The 16516-nt window shown below is 39.0% G+C and overlaps 1 protein-coding gene across 1 annotated transcript in view; it reads left to right on the top strand.

Annotated features, from left to right (window-relative positions):
• Positions 1–1974, top strand: part of cog6 (component of oligomeric golgi complex 6) — a 30347-nt gene extending 28373 nt beyond the window's left edge. The window contains exon 19 of the mRNA XM_015391379.1: positions 1631–1974. Coding sequence (XP_015246865.1) covers positions 1631–1778 — 148 coding nt within the window. The 3' untranslated portion in view covers positions 1779–1974. The remainder of the gene's footprint in view (positions 1–1630) is intronic.
• Positions 1975–16516: the final 14542 nt, after the last annotated feature.

The following is a 16516-nucleotide window of genomic DNA, read 5'->3' as shown; positions in this document are numbered from 1 at the left end:
CGATGACCTCCTTCTTCCAGATTTACAGAACAGATTGTCCTATAAGTAAAACTGGGCCAATATGAACAACCAATAATTAGTTTGATCTTGTTGCTGTTTGTGTATTTGTTTAAGAAGGGGGGATTTACCATGTGATATTTGTTTAGGCATGCAGCAGTGATGCAGCAAAGGGTAGGGGGTGTTTAGCTAAAGTAGAGATGTATTGTCAGTTTTGTGGTTCTTTTTTACGGTATGAAAATGGTAGAGAAATGTATACAATACTGGTAAATAACAGTTATCTTTATGCAATCAGTATTAATATCAAATATCGATAAAACTAGGGGTGAAAATCACATCCATCATGGCGATTCGATTCAGTATCGATTTCCTGACCCAACGATTCCACTATTTTCGATACTCAATAATACACCACAATACGATTTGATTGATTGGTTTTTTTTTTTTATACACCTTACAGGTTAGACAATGTTACAAATTTGAAATAAATCAATGAAAGCTGTAATATCGTTATGCATTTTTTTTTAGAGAAACAACAGCAAATAACAGAAGTAGAAAAGTTGCATAAAAAAATACTGCAAAAATCAGTGCAATGAGTGTAATTCAATACCTCGGCTCCAGACGTCCCCGCCCCCTCCACAGACGCTCCGCTGCACCTCTCCCAAATTGTAGTTGACTGCAAACTGTGCCGCAGACAGGAGGCCGGCTTGTTTTTATTTTTATGACCGAAATTGCGGTAAACAACTTGTGAAGTTTGACCCGCTAGAAGAGCGAGGTGCGCCAGAATGCTGGGACCCTTTTTCCACCTGGATCTCCGCTCTTTTTGGCCCTCATGTCCCTCCGTTGTCGGACTAAACTCGCCCCCACTTCCTCTCTGCCTCGGCCGTATCTAGACCCACAGTGTGTAGCTCAGACCACGCTTCAATATTGAGCATAATTAAAAAATGTCTGTGTCAAGCTTACTGCAACACACTGCTGTAAGAGTATAACCAGGAAGCAAGGTAGGAGGGCAAAATAGGTTTAGCGCCACCGCAGCACGGGAGGAGAATTACGTCCAGGAGCAAATAAGACCGGAGGAAAAAAAAAACATGAATCGATTATCTTGCGGATGTATCGATGCATCGGATCGTCGGCTGTTGGATCGATGCATCGATATAAAGCGATTATTATTTACACCCCTAGATAAAACCAGGTTTATCCATAAATCTTGACTTTTATTGACCTGCAGCAGAAAAGCCTTTTTCTCTTTGCCTACCATTCTGATTTTTACATCAAGAGATGTGTTTCTTTACGCTTAAGAGTGAAAATGAATTAAACAAAGCTTGAATAGTATTCAAGAAACTCTCAACTTCTCTGCCAAAGTTATCTTTCCTTATAACTGTACTTTTTTGTATTAGCACAACTTGACTCCATTTATTAATTAGGTTATTTCTGAAGAAAGATGGAGAGAAGATCTTATCTGTGTTGTCTGTGCCTTTTTAGGAATGCACGTCACAGCTTCAGGGGTTTATTATTTTATTTTCAAAATAGGTTTAGAAAACCAGTTATATTTTTTTACTTCATTTATCCCCTACTTTGAGGGGGCAGAGAAGCCATTCTATAAGCTCAGCTTCTTAAATTTTTTTTTTTGCAGGGAGCAGATTTTCCGTCAGTCAACAGAGCTGGTGTGCAGAGCCTATGAAGAGGTTTACACAGCCCTGACCAGCCCAGCTAATGCCTACAAGGACCCAGAAAGCCTGGTACCCAGATCACCTCAGCAGGTCCAGACCTTGCTCTCCTGAGACGCTGCATCTATTTCAAAGAATCCTTATGAAATCCTTTTAATGAGGCGTGCCATTTGTACAATATAATGATTTAAATGTACATAAATGTATTGTGATTGCTCCTGCGAAATGTGGGATGTGGACCGATGACATCAGAGAGGCGTGTCTGTATATAAAACTTTTTTTTTTGCTTGGAATTAAAACTTTACATGCAAGTGGTGAAACCATTTGTTCTGTGGCTTCTTTGTCTATTACAATCCTTCAGATGTTTTACTATTTTATAATTATACAAAACAAGGTTTTTGGAAAGATGAGCACTACTTAAAACAAAACTTTAAAAAAAAAACACTCCAATGTAAGACTTTTATTGTCAACACATAAAAGCAGTAAGTAAGAATTCAGCAGCATAGGAACCTCTGAGGTTTTAGTGCAAACATGGAGTTACTTTTAGTATCAAAAGGTTTAAGATGTCTAGAATTCAAACTGTCCTAGTCTTCAGAAGTTTGAAAACAAACCAAAGCAGAGAAATTGGTTTATTTCACTTCTAAGCACTTAATAGAATATTGTAAGGTACTCAAAGTTTACCTCTCTCAGAATTGGTAATATATATATTTTTTTTTTTTTCATTTTAATATCAGTTTTCCTACAGAGTCCAGACAAGTATGGAATTTGATTTCAGTAGTTTCCAATTTTGGAAAAGTCAGGAGTTGGAAAACGAGACGCATATTTCATTATCTCTCAAAAGAAATATGAGTTTTGTCTGAAAGGAGACTGAAATATTTGTCCTCATAGAGGCCTTTAAAGTGCCTGATGATGCCACAGTCAAGTTGTCATAGTAGATATAATGTGGAGTCCATTTTCTGTTTCTTAACTGTTTAAGTGTAAGCCAAAAAGTATCGTATTCTTGTCATCTGACAGGATCTTAACATAGTTGCTATCTCCTCGCCATTGCTTATTCACAACTTCATGCACCCTTAATCTATTTGCAATAGCTCAACTCTCTAGAAGAGGTTCGGCCTCTGTTGCTGATTTACGTGACTCAATTATAGCCCAGCCTTTACTTTTGGATTTACTAAGTACAGTTCATCCTTGTAATATTTTTTATCTTTGATCAATAAACCTAAATGATGCTTTTGGCAGCGTCACCGCGCCAATATAACTGAAGTGAAACAGTGAGATAAATGAATATTGATTCAATGTAATTTCTCTGCTCTCAGCTTTGAGAGACAGCATTTCATTTTTGCTATCTGACATCAAGGTTCATGGCAGCAAGCCCGATGCTGGCAGCACTTTCTGCACAGAGTCCCAGGATTTCCCCCTGCTCACCGGATATTCCTCGGATATCGTTGGCTGGGACATCGAGTACTGAGAATAAATGGAATACCACAAAGTTCAACATCTGGATGGAGCTTTTAAACCCTTTAAATAGAAGCGGCTCTTTCTTTCCTGGTTCTGCTTGGCTTCGGCTGGACAAAAACAGAGAGCCTGAGTCAGTTTACTTCACTGTCTCCGTCAGAAAGTGGGAGGGAGTTAAAGAAGTAGAATTATATAGAAATGATGCTTTTTAGGAGTAAAAACACATCTACTCAAATCACAGATGTGTTCTGGGTTCATTGGTTGGGATCGTTGTCCTGGACTTTATTAAGCAGCAGGATTGACCACTTAGTGGCAGGTAGTAGTGAGCACAGCAGTGGACATTCATCCCATCATCCGCTCCATATGACACCAGTTACCAAGCTTTTGCCTGCTGGAGCATGAAACCAGTAGGAATCTGGGTTAAGGGATAATACCACCATTATGGAGTTTTTTTCCCCTCCCTCACAGTACTGTATATGTCATGAACAAATATTATTACACCTTCAACTTTCTCACTTTTTTTGAAACGCATACTTCTGTAAGTATGAAATGTGTTTTGAGAAGAAGTGGAGAACTCAGAATAAAAACAAAATGTAATTCTTGGCTATTAGCACTTGTGTGGATATAGATTTAAGATGTAAGGACTGTATTTGTGTTTTGCTCCCCTGCAATTTTCTGGTCACACCATCTTTAACTAGAGCTCCTCTTGGAAATATTATTTCCTCCTTTCCACTGACTCCTTTCCAATCATCCTATTTGGGACCTGCTCTCCTGCGGGGCTGAATAGCATGGCATGAACTAACCATTGGTCACTGCTTCGCCATGGGTGTGATCAGCTGTCTGTTTGAGGCGGCTCAATGGGAAGAAATAAGATTAACTAACACAGGTAGCATAGAGAATGAGAATCCATGGATTTCTAACACATACGGCAGTGTGGAGAACTCCTCCCAAACTTAAAGAACCTAACTCCTGATATTACCACTGTGAAAAAATACAGGCATTTCTATTCTGTTGAAACCAAAAGCCATGTGCATACGTTGAATGTTTGGTTTAATTTTGCATGTTTGTACTTGAAGCTTATCTTATGTTCTGTAACCATAAACGGTTTTAAAACATCCTGCCTTGACAGGCAATATTAAATGCTCAAGGGTGTGCCATTAGGTTTCTGAAAGTCATTTTACTTCTTTAACGTCATAAACTCAAGACTTGTGAGCTTTCTGCATATGCACACAGGTGAACCTTTTTTAATAACTAACTTCAGCTATTTAGATGGACATACATTTCTCTAGATATATTCAAAACAAAACCACCATGAAACAGCTCATGGAATAGTCCATAGAAAAAGAAAGTGTCTCTGAAATGAATACTTCTGTGATCTCAGCTGGAGATGGCAGGCGGGTGGAGGTGAAGTTTTAAGCCATAACTCCAGCTGTCAATGGAAATGTAACAGTATGTGCAGAGCTGGAGACATACATGAAAAAGAGGTGTTATAGAAGATTATTGTTTCTAGAGTTAGCATGCTTTTAACTTTGTCTTCCCCTCAACTCTGACCAGCTTGCTTTTGCACAATAATGCTGCTATACTGATGTTTTGTGGGAAAGCTGTAGATCTCTGCAGCTCCTCCATCTTTCTAATTAATAGTCTTACCTTTTAGACAGTTTGAATACCTTGTTGGATTTAGACTTTCCTGTGGCAAGTCCCAAATTTAAAATATATAACATTAATATTCTATAAAAATCTCCACAACTTTGTCTGACCTTTCTGCTGATTTCTAAAGGCAATACCCTGAATATTATTCAGGTGCATTAGAGTTTTAATAGCTGAATGCAAAAGCATACCACACGTTTCAGATTTCTATTTCATTTTTATGTCAAAGGTCGCATATTATTTATTTACTTAATGCAAAAGACACTATTATAAAGTTGGTTGTTTAAATAAGGGGATATTTGGAGAATTTTAAAAGGTGTTGCGCTGTACTTAAATCCAGACTTCTAATTTTAACCTTAACCTAATGCATTGTCACATAGGACATTTAAAAATGAAAACAGCTTTAGGTCAAAATGGCTTAAATAAATCACATCATACTGCATAATGTCACATAGCCGTGATGTTTTTTTCTTAGTAGGTGGCTTGTAGAAGTGTTATTTCTTGAAAAACAGTTATGAATTGCACTAAAGACTTGATCTGTGCCTTGGGATGACTACTTCAGGGAAATTCAACTTCCAGCAAAGGACAGAAACAGCAAATAGAGGGAAAAAAGAGAAAAAAAATTGGTGTGTAATAAAAAAAAAAAAAGATGTGTAGTTTTGTAGGGGTTTATCAACACCAAATACCGCAAAGCACTTCACACGGTCATTGACAGGGGTAAGCTTCACCGTAGCCACAGCCGCCCTGGGGCAGACTAACAGAACCAAGGTTGCCATGCATTTAGCATCCAGGACCTCTGTACACCTAGAGCAGGCAAGGTAGGCTAAGTGCCCTTCCTATGGACACAACAAAGATGGACAGAGCAGGGGCTTAAACGGGTGTCTCACTAGTTACAGGAAGAACCACTAAATCTTAAACCACTGTTAGCTATAATTCCCAGCACAACTACAAGAAATTCTTCAACAAACTCTGCTGTATGTGCCGAAAGGCTTTATCTAGATATCAGATGCACATTTAGATTTAATTATTACATTGATAAGACAGAGTTGTACCTTTGAGAAGAAAAAAAAATTTCTCCCTAGTGGTAGTTTTTCACAATCAGTGACATCACATTTCAAGGAAAATGTCCTCTGTTTTGGAGCTCTAATCTCTTAGATAACCTCCTATCATAGAGGAAGCTGTGGAGGAATCAATTACAAAATGATGGACTTTGCGACACTAGTTTTCTGAGTCAGCACAGCCATGTGCACATAGTTAATGTATCACCTGTTCAATGAGTCTCCTTGTGTCACGAATGGAGCCGTTCTTCCATTGTCTCATGCTGCGGCTCTTATGGTAAACTTAGGACACAAGTGTTCTGCATGACACTAGAGATCTAACTTATCCATCAGTAGATATAAAGCATTTTCATTCAGTATTAAGAAAAGGCTTTGTTTCTGAATGTAATCAGAATAGAATAGAATAGAATAGAATAGAATAGAATAGAATAGAATAGAATAGAATAGAATAGAATAAAATAGAAAATCCATTTATTGTCCCACAATGGGGAAATTCTGGTGTTTACAGCAGCAAAACGATTACAGAAAAATCGTCACACAAATGTGGACCTTAGAAAAATTTATAAGAATAGCAAATGGTGAAGAGTTAAAAGATAAACAATAAAATAAAGTGTTTTAACAATATAAAAATGGTGCAACTGGAGAATAAAAAAACAATATACAGCAATGGATTTTTTTTTTGTAATGGATATTTGGCAATAGCAGCAACATCAGCAATGTGCAAAACTACAGCAGCATGTCATTTCACTGACTGAGGTAGAAACTGTGCAAAATCAGCATGAATTTAACAGCTTATTGAGGTTGTTGGGAACAGTGATGGTTAAACAGTCCTACGGCTGCTGGGAGGGAGGATCTGTGATAATGCTCCATGGTGCATTTAGGGAGCAGCAGTCTGTCTCTGAAGGAGCTCTCCAGTTCTGCAACAGCTTCATGCATGGGGTGGGAGACATTATCAGACAGAGATGTTATTTTAGTTAGGCTCCTTTTGTTTCCCATCTCCAGAGGGCATTTAATCACAGAGCTGGCCTTCCTGATCAGCTTATCCATCCGCTTTCCCTCAGCTACAGATAAGCCAGTGCTCCAACAGACAGCTACCGGTACATAGAAGATGGCTGATGCCACAACAGAGTCATTCAAGGTCTTTAGGAGCGCCTCCGGCACTCCAAAAGACCTCAGTCTCCTAAGCAGGGAAAAATTTTGGAAAAAAAGAAAAGATTTTAGTCAAATATTTGCTTCTGAACTGAGCCATCTATCCTCCTCTACTGTTTGCAAGTCTTTCATTAAGGTAAAACTGAAACTAGTGTACAACATTAGTTAGATAATTTTAACAAAACATAAACAATGCTGTGTTAGGACTATGAGGATTTTTACTGTCTGGCTTTTCTAAATTTTTAACTATGATCGAACATGTTTTTATTTAAAGCTTGGTTTAATTCATTCTGGGTCTGATAACTGGTAAAGTTATGCAATAAAGCAGTCATGAAGTAGTAAGTAGTCCATTTAAGAAAAAAAAGTCACTCATTTATTTGTCTTTTCTTTTGTTTTGGGGGGTTGTTTATCCTATTGACATAATAATACTAAACGAGTCAGCTATAAACTTTGTCCACATTCCTAGGTTGCAATGAAATAATAAAACGAAAAATCCATGAAAACATCTGAAGGTCAGAAGTTTGATGATTAAGCAAACTTAAATATTAAGAAGTATTTGTATCGGCATTGGGGTTAATCTTGTATTTACTTTCTTTTAGACCAATACCAAAATAAGCAGTATCTCTGTCTTCTACTTCCAAGGATATAACATAACATGTCCTACAGAGCATACATCTGTTTTAATATTTGCATGGCCTTTATAAAAAGTACACCATAGCAACAGTGCAAGATGTTGGTAAAAGCCTGATGGTCTGGGCCTTTTTAAGACCTGGATAATTAGAGCAGAGCTGACCAAAAACATTAATGGTGTCATGAATTCTGCTTTATAATCGAAAAACAGAGAATGTCAGGACATCACAGTCTGACCTTTTGCTGCATTTAATTTGTCCCTGAAGTTTAAGCTTGGGAATATTTTGGGTGCTAGTCAAAAGATAGTTTTGTTATTTGTTTTGATGTAAACTGCTCGGAGCAAGACAAGCTAGTAATGATAAATGAATGGCTTAAAGAAAGGATTTAGAGTTTTAACAAAGTTTAGACTAGAAATCACTAAAGTGCGGGATTTCCAGTTTTCACAACTTTCCCCATCAGACAATGATTGTCTTTGGAATGGTCTAGTTAAAGTCTGAACCTTATTGCCAATTACTGTAAGTATAATAATATATAGAATGATTATTAAAGGTACAGTGGAGGATGTTCTTTTTCTAAGTGGATCATCAAAATAAGTGGCCCTCCTAATTGTCAATCATTCTGGTGATATGTTTACTGTCCTGCTTGCTCGTCCCTATTTTCACTTACCGGTGGTGAGTCTGACATAGTGGGAAAATTGCAAATCTTCTTTCGGAAAGTAAGCTTGTTTAAGCGATGCAAACAGCAACTTTTAAACAGAGCGTGCATGAGGAGAAACGGGCGTGTGCATGCTCTCGCACACATTTAATAGGTGTTCGTTTTCGGGAGCAGGTACAGGGTTGTATATGTGCATTTTCTTTTAAGGTGGAGAGGGCAGCACCTTTCAAAAATTCGCCAAAATCCTCCATTATTATGTCCTAGGTATTGAACTAGGACAAAATGAAAAGGGAAAACTAAAACAGAAGACATTTTTTCCTTTTTCAATTACAAGCACTTTCTCTGGTTGCCAAATTCATTATGGAGCTGAAATACTTTATATTTTTTTCTCTGCTTTTCCTTTATTATTCCAAGAGGTTACCTTATGTCAGAGCTCCGTCTCTTCAGAGGCTATTATGTAATTTGTCTATTAACACAGGAAGGGGAGCACAGTGAAGTACTGACCTGAAACAGGAGTGCTCCGTAATTAATTTTCCTTTCTGATTGTCTGCTGTTCCCATCACCCCACTCAGCCATTCATTCACTCCACTCACCCATAATACAGCTTTCAAGGCTTCAAAGCTGCCTCCAAAGTCACCGTTTGCCACTTGGGTTTTTCACACATTAGATGCTGTCATTAATGCACATCCATCTGGCCGTGCTATTGACAAGCCTACACACCCTGGCTGACCAGATGCATGTCCAGGTGGCCTGATAAACAGAGCACATCGGAGCAGCTAACAGCCTAGTGTTTGGATAGTTGTGGGATGAGAGGAGAAAGCGGGGCTGACTGGCTCTTTCCAGCCAAAAATTAGCCAATGATGACTGTATTTTTCCCGCACACTGTTGGGGAAAAAAAGGTTGGACCCCCTGATGGTGCCCCAGAATGCTTGTACACTATTGCGTGTGGTTGTGATACTTCATTGTGTAAGCTTTTTTTTTTTTTCCTTTTTTTCCTCCCAGCAGAAACATGTTTGCTTTTGCTGGTATGAACACTTTGTACTGCGTGCTGAACTATATACAAGCCTGTTTAGATTTCCAAATTCTGTCATTAATGACCACATTTTTCCCTGCATTGTTTGGAAATGTTGTTGTTTGAAAGTGTTTTTTTTTTTACGATAAAGAAAATTCAGGTTTTCCAAACTGATGGTGCTCTAAAACAGAAAGAGACATTTTTCAGTAACGGGAATATGCAAAAAAGATTTATCATGACTAATGCCTCTGTGAGCAACCAATACTCAGTCAATCATTACTCACAAAGTGAACGCTGTCTTCGATCTCTCTGGCCTACATGCGGCCTTGCTTTTTGCTTTCTTCAAAGCTGGGTCCCGTGACTCTCATCCTGAAGCAAAACAACTGAGCCGAATGTGTGTTTATGTTTGTGTGGGGAGAGGAAGAAAGACAGCGATTATATGAGCAGGGCTGGATGTAGTCACAGAGGTCATGGGCAGTAGACACAGTGACCCCACTTTCATGTGCCCCACCCCACAACCCACCCTCCCACACTCAGCAATAGTAAACAAACAGGCCATCAGAGCAAGCTCTGGGTGCATCCAACACGCCTGTTATATTGTCACCACACATCCCTAGATTGTGCTCCAACATCTGTAAGTGTTGTTGATCCAATCCTGGGTAGTAAATTCCTGCCTGCTACCACTGATTCTTAACTGTTTTTAGGACTGACTGCATCCATTCTAACACATGCTCTGGCTTTGGTAAAAACCAGAAGTGCCCAATTGCTCTTCTTAAGAGATATCGCCGGTTCAAACTCTTCTGAATCATATTACTGAATCCCTTCATCAGTATGAAGCGGTTCAGCTCCACAGAGGCCTGGTAGTGACCCTTTCATTGGATTTCTGTGTTGGGTTGAATCTAAAAGTTGCAGGATATTAGCTCTAGGGGACTGGAGTTTTGCCCCCCAAACATTGCTATGGTATCTCTGTCAGTTTAGGGTTATTGCCCTTCTAGATGTTTAACCTCAGTCACACGCTTAAGTTTATTGGAGCATCTAACAAGCTTACCTCACGGATTATGATTCCTTTACCTCTATCTGCCACCTTGTACATCTAACTAGTTTAATTGTCCTTGCTAAATATCAAAGGTCTTCCAGAGCATGATCCTGCCACCACTTTGTGTCAGTGTAGGGATGGTGTGCTCATGGTTCTGTTAGTTTTCGCAATGCCTTTCTGATTTAGACTGAAGAAATAATTTTGATCTCATCTCAAAAGAGCACCTCTTCTACATGTTTATTGTTTTTTTGACATGTCTCGTGTCAAACAGAAAATTAGACCTTTTTTTTTTCTCCCACAGAGGCTTTCTTCTCGCCACTTTCCATTTGTGGAATGCACATACACATTCTTTCCTTTGTGTTGTGTATCTTGGCAACTTCTCCAGAGTTAATACTGGCTTCTTCACTTATTTTCTAATTTAAGATATATATATGCCTTGCAGCGGATGTCACAGACTCATCAAACATTCAAATCTAGCCGCAGCCAAATTGATCTTCTCTGGTCCACTGTGTATCAGATATGCCATCTGTATGCTATGTCACCAGGGGTGACGGTAAAAAAGGTGACACAAATGTTTATTTTTACCACTTACCAAAAGAGAATAAACACCCCAAATGCAAGCTGCCACCCGTGCAGAGTATAGTTCAAATCAGCTTCAAAACAAGTCAGGAGAGCTAGATTAGGCTGCTGTCTAGTGGACCTATTGATCTACAATTTCATTTCCTGAAAATTAAGTAATTGGATTACACTTATTTGACACCTTTTGAGAGAAGTGCATCTGATATTAGGATCTGAAGATTTGGCCACAGACATTATTGTTGAGTTTAGCTGTTTACATTAAGTAAGCAAAAAGATCAGTGGAACGTGACTTATCTTTGCTTTATATATGAACATCTTCTTGTTCTTCAGATGACATATTTTCGGGTCAATCACCCAGCAGGCAATGAAATATGGATAGGCATCTGTGTTTTTTTAAAACTTTCAGACTTTCAGCAGGGAATGAGGACGGGATGTTTAAAAGATATATTCATCAGTCGTGAAAAGAAAAATCTGGGAGAAAGATGTTGAAGAGAGTCTGTAGGGACTTTGTATGTGTCGCATCCAGTAAAACAGATTTTCTCTGTCTATCGTTTAAGCTCACAATGATTTGCATGGGAATGATAAATCCTGATCAGAGGGGTAGTGCCACAGAGATAAGCTACTGTAAGCATTCATTACTCAATATGGCGGTGGTAAGGCAGAATCGCCATGACGCCACACTTCTGAAAGGCATCTATAGAGGCATTTGCGGAGTTTTTGCAGACTTTCTACTCCTTCAGAACCTGTTTTAAATGAGAGGCACAATATAGAAGAGGAAAAACATCTGCTGCTGTGATCTGCAAAGGTCTTTTGTTCAGAGGCAATATGTCATCTGGGGTAAGAAAGTTATAAATATTGAAGTTATTTTGTTTCTTTTCCTTTTTAGCAAAAAAACAAAACAAAAAAACAACAACAACTGCAGGTCTCCTTTTATTTCCCAGGGCAGCTCTGAGCTCCTTTTTTGTTGAAAACTGCCCCAATATTTACTCTCTTCTCATACCACCTCTAGTCAGAGCCCAGTTTGGCCTTTTTCATCTGATTAGATAAAAATTGTATGTTCTTACATTGTTGTAGAGTAATTGACAGGGCTTGAGAATCAAGTATGGCTGGTCTTTTGTTATTCCTCTTCAGAAACAGTCACCCATGTTCTCTTGCCAATGCGTCAATGGTTGCAAAGACTTTGTTAACAAAGCTGCCAGGTGGATGACAGTATGCAGTGCGTCACACCCACGCACACACCCAGGAATCCAACCCGTCATTCACTCAAGAATTGACTGATGAAGCCTACAGAGGTAACTTCTGTAAAGAAAGGAAAACCAATTTTGCACATCATGCAGTTTCACTTATCAAACTTTATATAGGGGGTAGGCAAGGTCTTTCCTAGAGTGCACCTGTCCTGCAGCCTTTGCATGTACCCCTTCTTTCACACACCTAAAACAAATGCATGGTTAATAACCTGGCCTATGCTAAACTTACCAACATGCCAAGGAGGTGTTTAAGCTGTCTTGGAGCAGAGATGCATGCAAAAGCTGCATGACAGTGGTACTCAAGGACTGACATTGCCTACCACTGCTGCATTTGGTTGATATTTACATCTCTAAAGGTAAGGAAATTGCCACTAACAACTTTGCAAAACCTGTCTTTTGCTGCCTTTTTATTCGGGGTAGAACAGTTTAATGCAAACCGGAAATATCTTAATGCTCTTGACCTAAGTTTAAGTTGGATGTCATCTTTCCCATCCTTTTAAGCCTCTATTTTCTAGTCAGGTTAAACTAACCAGACACTGCCTTGTATCCATATAGAGTATAGAATTATGGACAAGCAGGAATGGAGGCCTCAGAGAGGCAGTTATTAAACAACCCTAAGCTACAGCCCTATACTCACCTTTCCCCTAATAGCCCTTCACCTTTGGAACCACGTGAAATGAGCCTGTGTGCTGACCTCCTACAGTGTGCGCTTAAACACTCTCACACACTTAATGAGCGTAGCCAGGAAGGGAATCTCAGCAGCACATGCTAACACTATAACATTATGATTTCTATTTCAATGCATGTTACAACAAACAGCCACAAATCTCAAATGTATAATTTTTACTGTTGTCACTTAGGAAAAAAAATAACTTACAGTATCTTAAGTTTCAGCTTGGATGTCACGGTGCTAGTGACTCACCATTCACTTTTCACCCTTCTGACGTTTTATAATTCTTGTTCACACCTTTTTTTAAACACTGACGCCACCAAGCTGTTGGGTTGCAACGGGTTTAGGAGTATACTCACAGGTCCAGAATTAACATATATGTTGGCACTGCCTGCACTGACTTTGAACAGGTTGGAAGAAAACTTTCTTCAAGCTTTTTCAATCTTCTTTTGACACTGAGAAAACAGATTGTTGCAGTGAGTTATAAACATAATGATACGACTTCTAACTTATTTATATTCTGTCACATAGAAGTCCCATCTTTTGTGACTTACCTACTGAAAGCATTGCATAATTAGGTGAAATATTCTACCTTGAACCTTGAACTGCCCTCTTAACATGGAGAAGTTTCAATGCTTGGATATTCTATGGTCCATAGCCAATGCCATGGTGACTTTCAAACCAGTAAGGATTGTCAAGCTGAAGAAATTGTAAATGACATCTTCTTATAGGGCATTTCATGAAGTCCAACGACCCCCAATGATTACATTATATTTAGTAATTCACCCATTCACGCATGCATTCACTCGCTGACAGTGGCAAGCTGCTGCCTTGGGGCCGGCTGACAGAAGCAAGTCCACCATACAATTAAAACTGCTGCAGTGATAGTGGTCTGTTCTGGTCTAGATAGACCTGAGCTGAATGAACCTCTTGATTACCCAGTCTACCCCCCTATGGTCATGAAATCTGGCACATGATTAATAGAAAAAGACCCCGACTCAAATCAAACTTCCACAGGTGGGTGGCCAGGCAATCACTTAGAGATATAGTGATGAAACCACTAAATAAAATAAGCTGTAGCCTAGAAACAACCATACTAACACATATATAAATATTACATATAGTGCTTCTTCCCCTGATTTGTTTTATTTTTTTCCCCCTGTTAACCACTCTGGTTTATGTTGGCTCCTACCAGTGAGAATTGGTGTTAAACATAATCATAAATTAATTAACTCTTAATTTGACGTCTGAGGTCGCTTTTAGGAACAAAATAACTACTTGAATTTACCCGTATTTCTTGGATATCAGAGTCAGAGATAAGCGCCACTCTGCCTTGATAACATTGTTCATCTTTTTTTTTTTATGTCATTGTTAATCTGATCAGTCTACAGCAGACTCTGAAGGTGTCATTGATAATAATTACTTTTATCCATTATAGCTACCAAATATGTGCCTCACACACCAACATCCCAGTTAAACTGCACTTTTTTTAGCTCTCTTGCCTGCAGTTGCCACTGGTAACCCATAAATAACATTTACCTGCTGCCTCAGTGAAATACACTGAGATGTATTAATACTTTGGAAGGCTGTGCAGATGATCAATCACAGCTGTGCACAAGAGTGTTCACAAGTCTTATTATGGCTCCAGCGGATTGTAAGATCTTGAGTCTTGATTTGGAATGAATTTTCCCAACCTTAGATTGTTCATCCTCTTAAAAGGCACATGTTGAGCAGAAATGAGCAACTGGCATCCGAGGATCTTAAACTACAGTTGCACAAGAGTGAATGAAAATAATTATCTTGGAATGTGTGTCAGCAGAAAGCCACTCCCTTCCATTGTAGCATCTGAATGAGTAAGATGCCGTTGGAAAACATGAGTCACCAGATCTACAACTCATAACAATAATATTTAGTTTGAGTAGGGAATTTGAGTGCAGTTTGCATAAGGTAGATTGGTGATTAGTGGCTTTCTGCGCAGACTGGGAGTGGCCAACCATGACAAAACTGTTGGTCTGACGTCATTAATCCATTCCAACCCACACATTCTACGCAAAAGCCTAGTAAAACTGAGGCCCCAAGTGACAGATAGGGCAAATAATTCAGCACCAAAAACCAGAGTGATCCGGATCAGCCTTGTTGGAAACATTTCCCTCCCTCTCCTCTCATGGGTGTAACAAAGATCTTACACAGGGGCGTAGCTAAATCAGGGGCCAGGGTTGCAATCATTGCCCACCCCTGTAGCCACCCTTATCAATTTATCCCATATAGACATAATTCCCAAGCAGTTCCCCTCTAAAACAGAGGGTAGCAGTGATACTCTCAAGGAGAATCTATTAACAAATTTTACATTTCAACTGTTTGTAAATCAGAATCAGAATCAAATGTATTGCCAAGTGGGTTTGTATTTAGAAGGAATTTGATTTGGTGTTGATGGGGTAGACAGATTATAAATATAAACAAAATACAGAATCTGTAGCTATATACAATATAAAACTTATAATATACTATATACAGTATATAGTACATAGCTATGTACTATATACGAAGTAGAGTGCTTTAATGTAATGAGGTCTGGAGATGCTACATTAGTGTAGCTTGTAGGTCTTGAGCACGGGAGGGAGGGAGGCAGTGTCAGTGTCACAGGGGTCTCTGGGCCTTGCTGATAAGGCTGGTAGCGGATGGGAAGAAACTGTTCTTGTGGCGTGAAGTTTTGGTCCTGATGGACCGCAGCCTCCTGCAAGAGGGAAGTGACTGAAATAGTTTGTAGCTGGGGTGCGAGGGATCAGCCACAATCTTCCCTGCATGCCTTAGAGTCCTGGATGCTTACAGATCCTGGAGTGATGGAAGATTGCAGCCAATCATCTTCTCTGCAGACCGAATGCGCGCTGCAGTCATTAGTTCCGAGGAAGTGGAAAGACTCCACAGTGTCAATTGTGGAGTCAAAGAGGGTGATGGGGATAGCTGGGGCAGAGTTCTTCCTGAAGTCTGTTTTTAGAGCATTGAGCTTCATGTTGTTCTTCCTGCTCCAGGTCTGCAGATGCTCAACCTCCCACCTGTAGGCAGACTCGTCACCATCAGAGATAAGTCCAATGAGATTGCTGTCGTCCATGAACTTCAGAAGCTTGAAAGACTGATGATTGGAGGTGCAGCTGTTGATGTACAGGGAGAAAAGCAGAGGAGAAAGAAGACAACCCTGGGGGGAACCAGTGCTGATATTGACAATAATTGAAAACAAATAGGTAATAGTTATTTACATCAATATGCTAACATTGAATATGATAAATACAGAGCCCATGCTCCTTCCAAAACAAGTTTTTGTGTTTTATGAGAGAAGTCAGGAGTCTTCAATGTAATTAAAGATAAATAACAACTAAATCCATTTAATCCAGGTATCAGTATATTTAGTACAGAACCATTGTTGATAAAAAGTATAGTGCACAGAATAGTTTGCTTCTGGTTAATTTTAAATATTAAAATGCAGTGGGCCAAGCAGAACCAACCAAAAATTCGAATACAACACAAGGATTAATACACCCTGATTTTAGTGTTCTGTATTTGTCTTTAAGAATCATAAAGGAAAAACATTTGTTTTTATAAGCTAAGAACTAAAAAAAATAATTGCAATTGATGAAAATATTTTTTTTATTTTAAGCATTTTATAAAATGGTTTTGTTTATAATGTTTGGAGCCAAATGATAACATTAATAATTTAAACGGC

The sequence above is a fragment of the Cyprinodon variegatus genome, unplaced genomic scaffold, assembly GCF_000732505.1.
Source record: "Cyprinodon variegatus isolate N-32 unplaced genomic scaffold, C_variegatus-1.0 Scaffold539, whole genome shotgun sequence".
NCBI classification, from domain to species: domain Eukaryota; kingdom Metazoa; phylum Chordata; class Actinopteri; order Cyprinodontiformes; family Cyprinodontidae; genus Cyprinodon; species Cyprinodon variegatus.
This window is presented reverse-complemented; position numbering and strand designations above follow the sequence as displayed.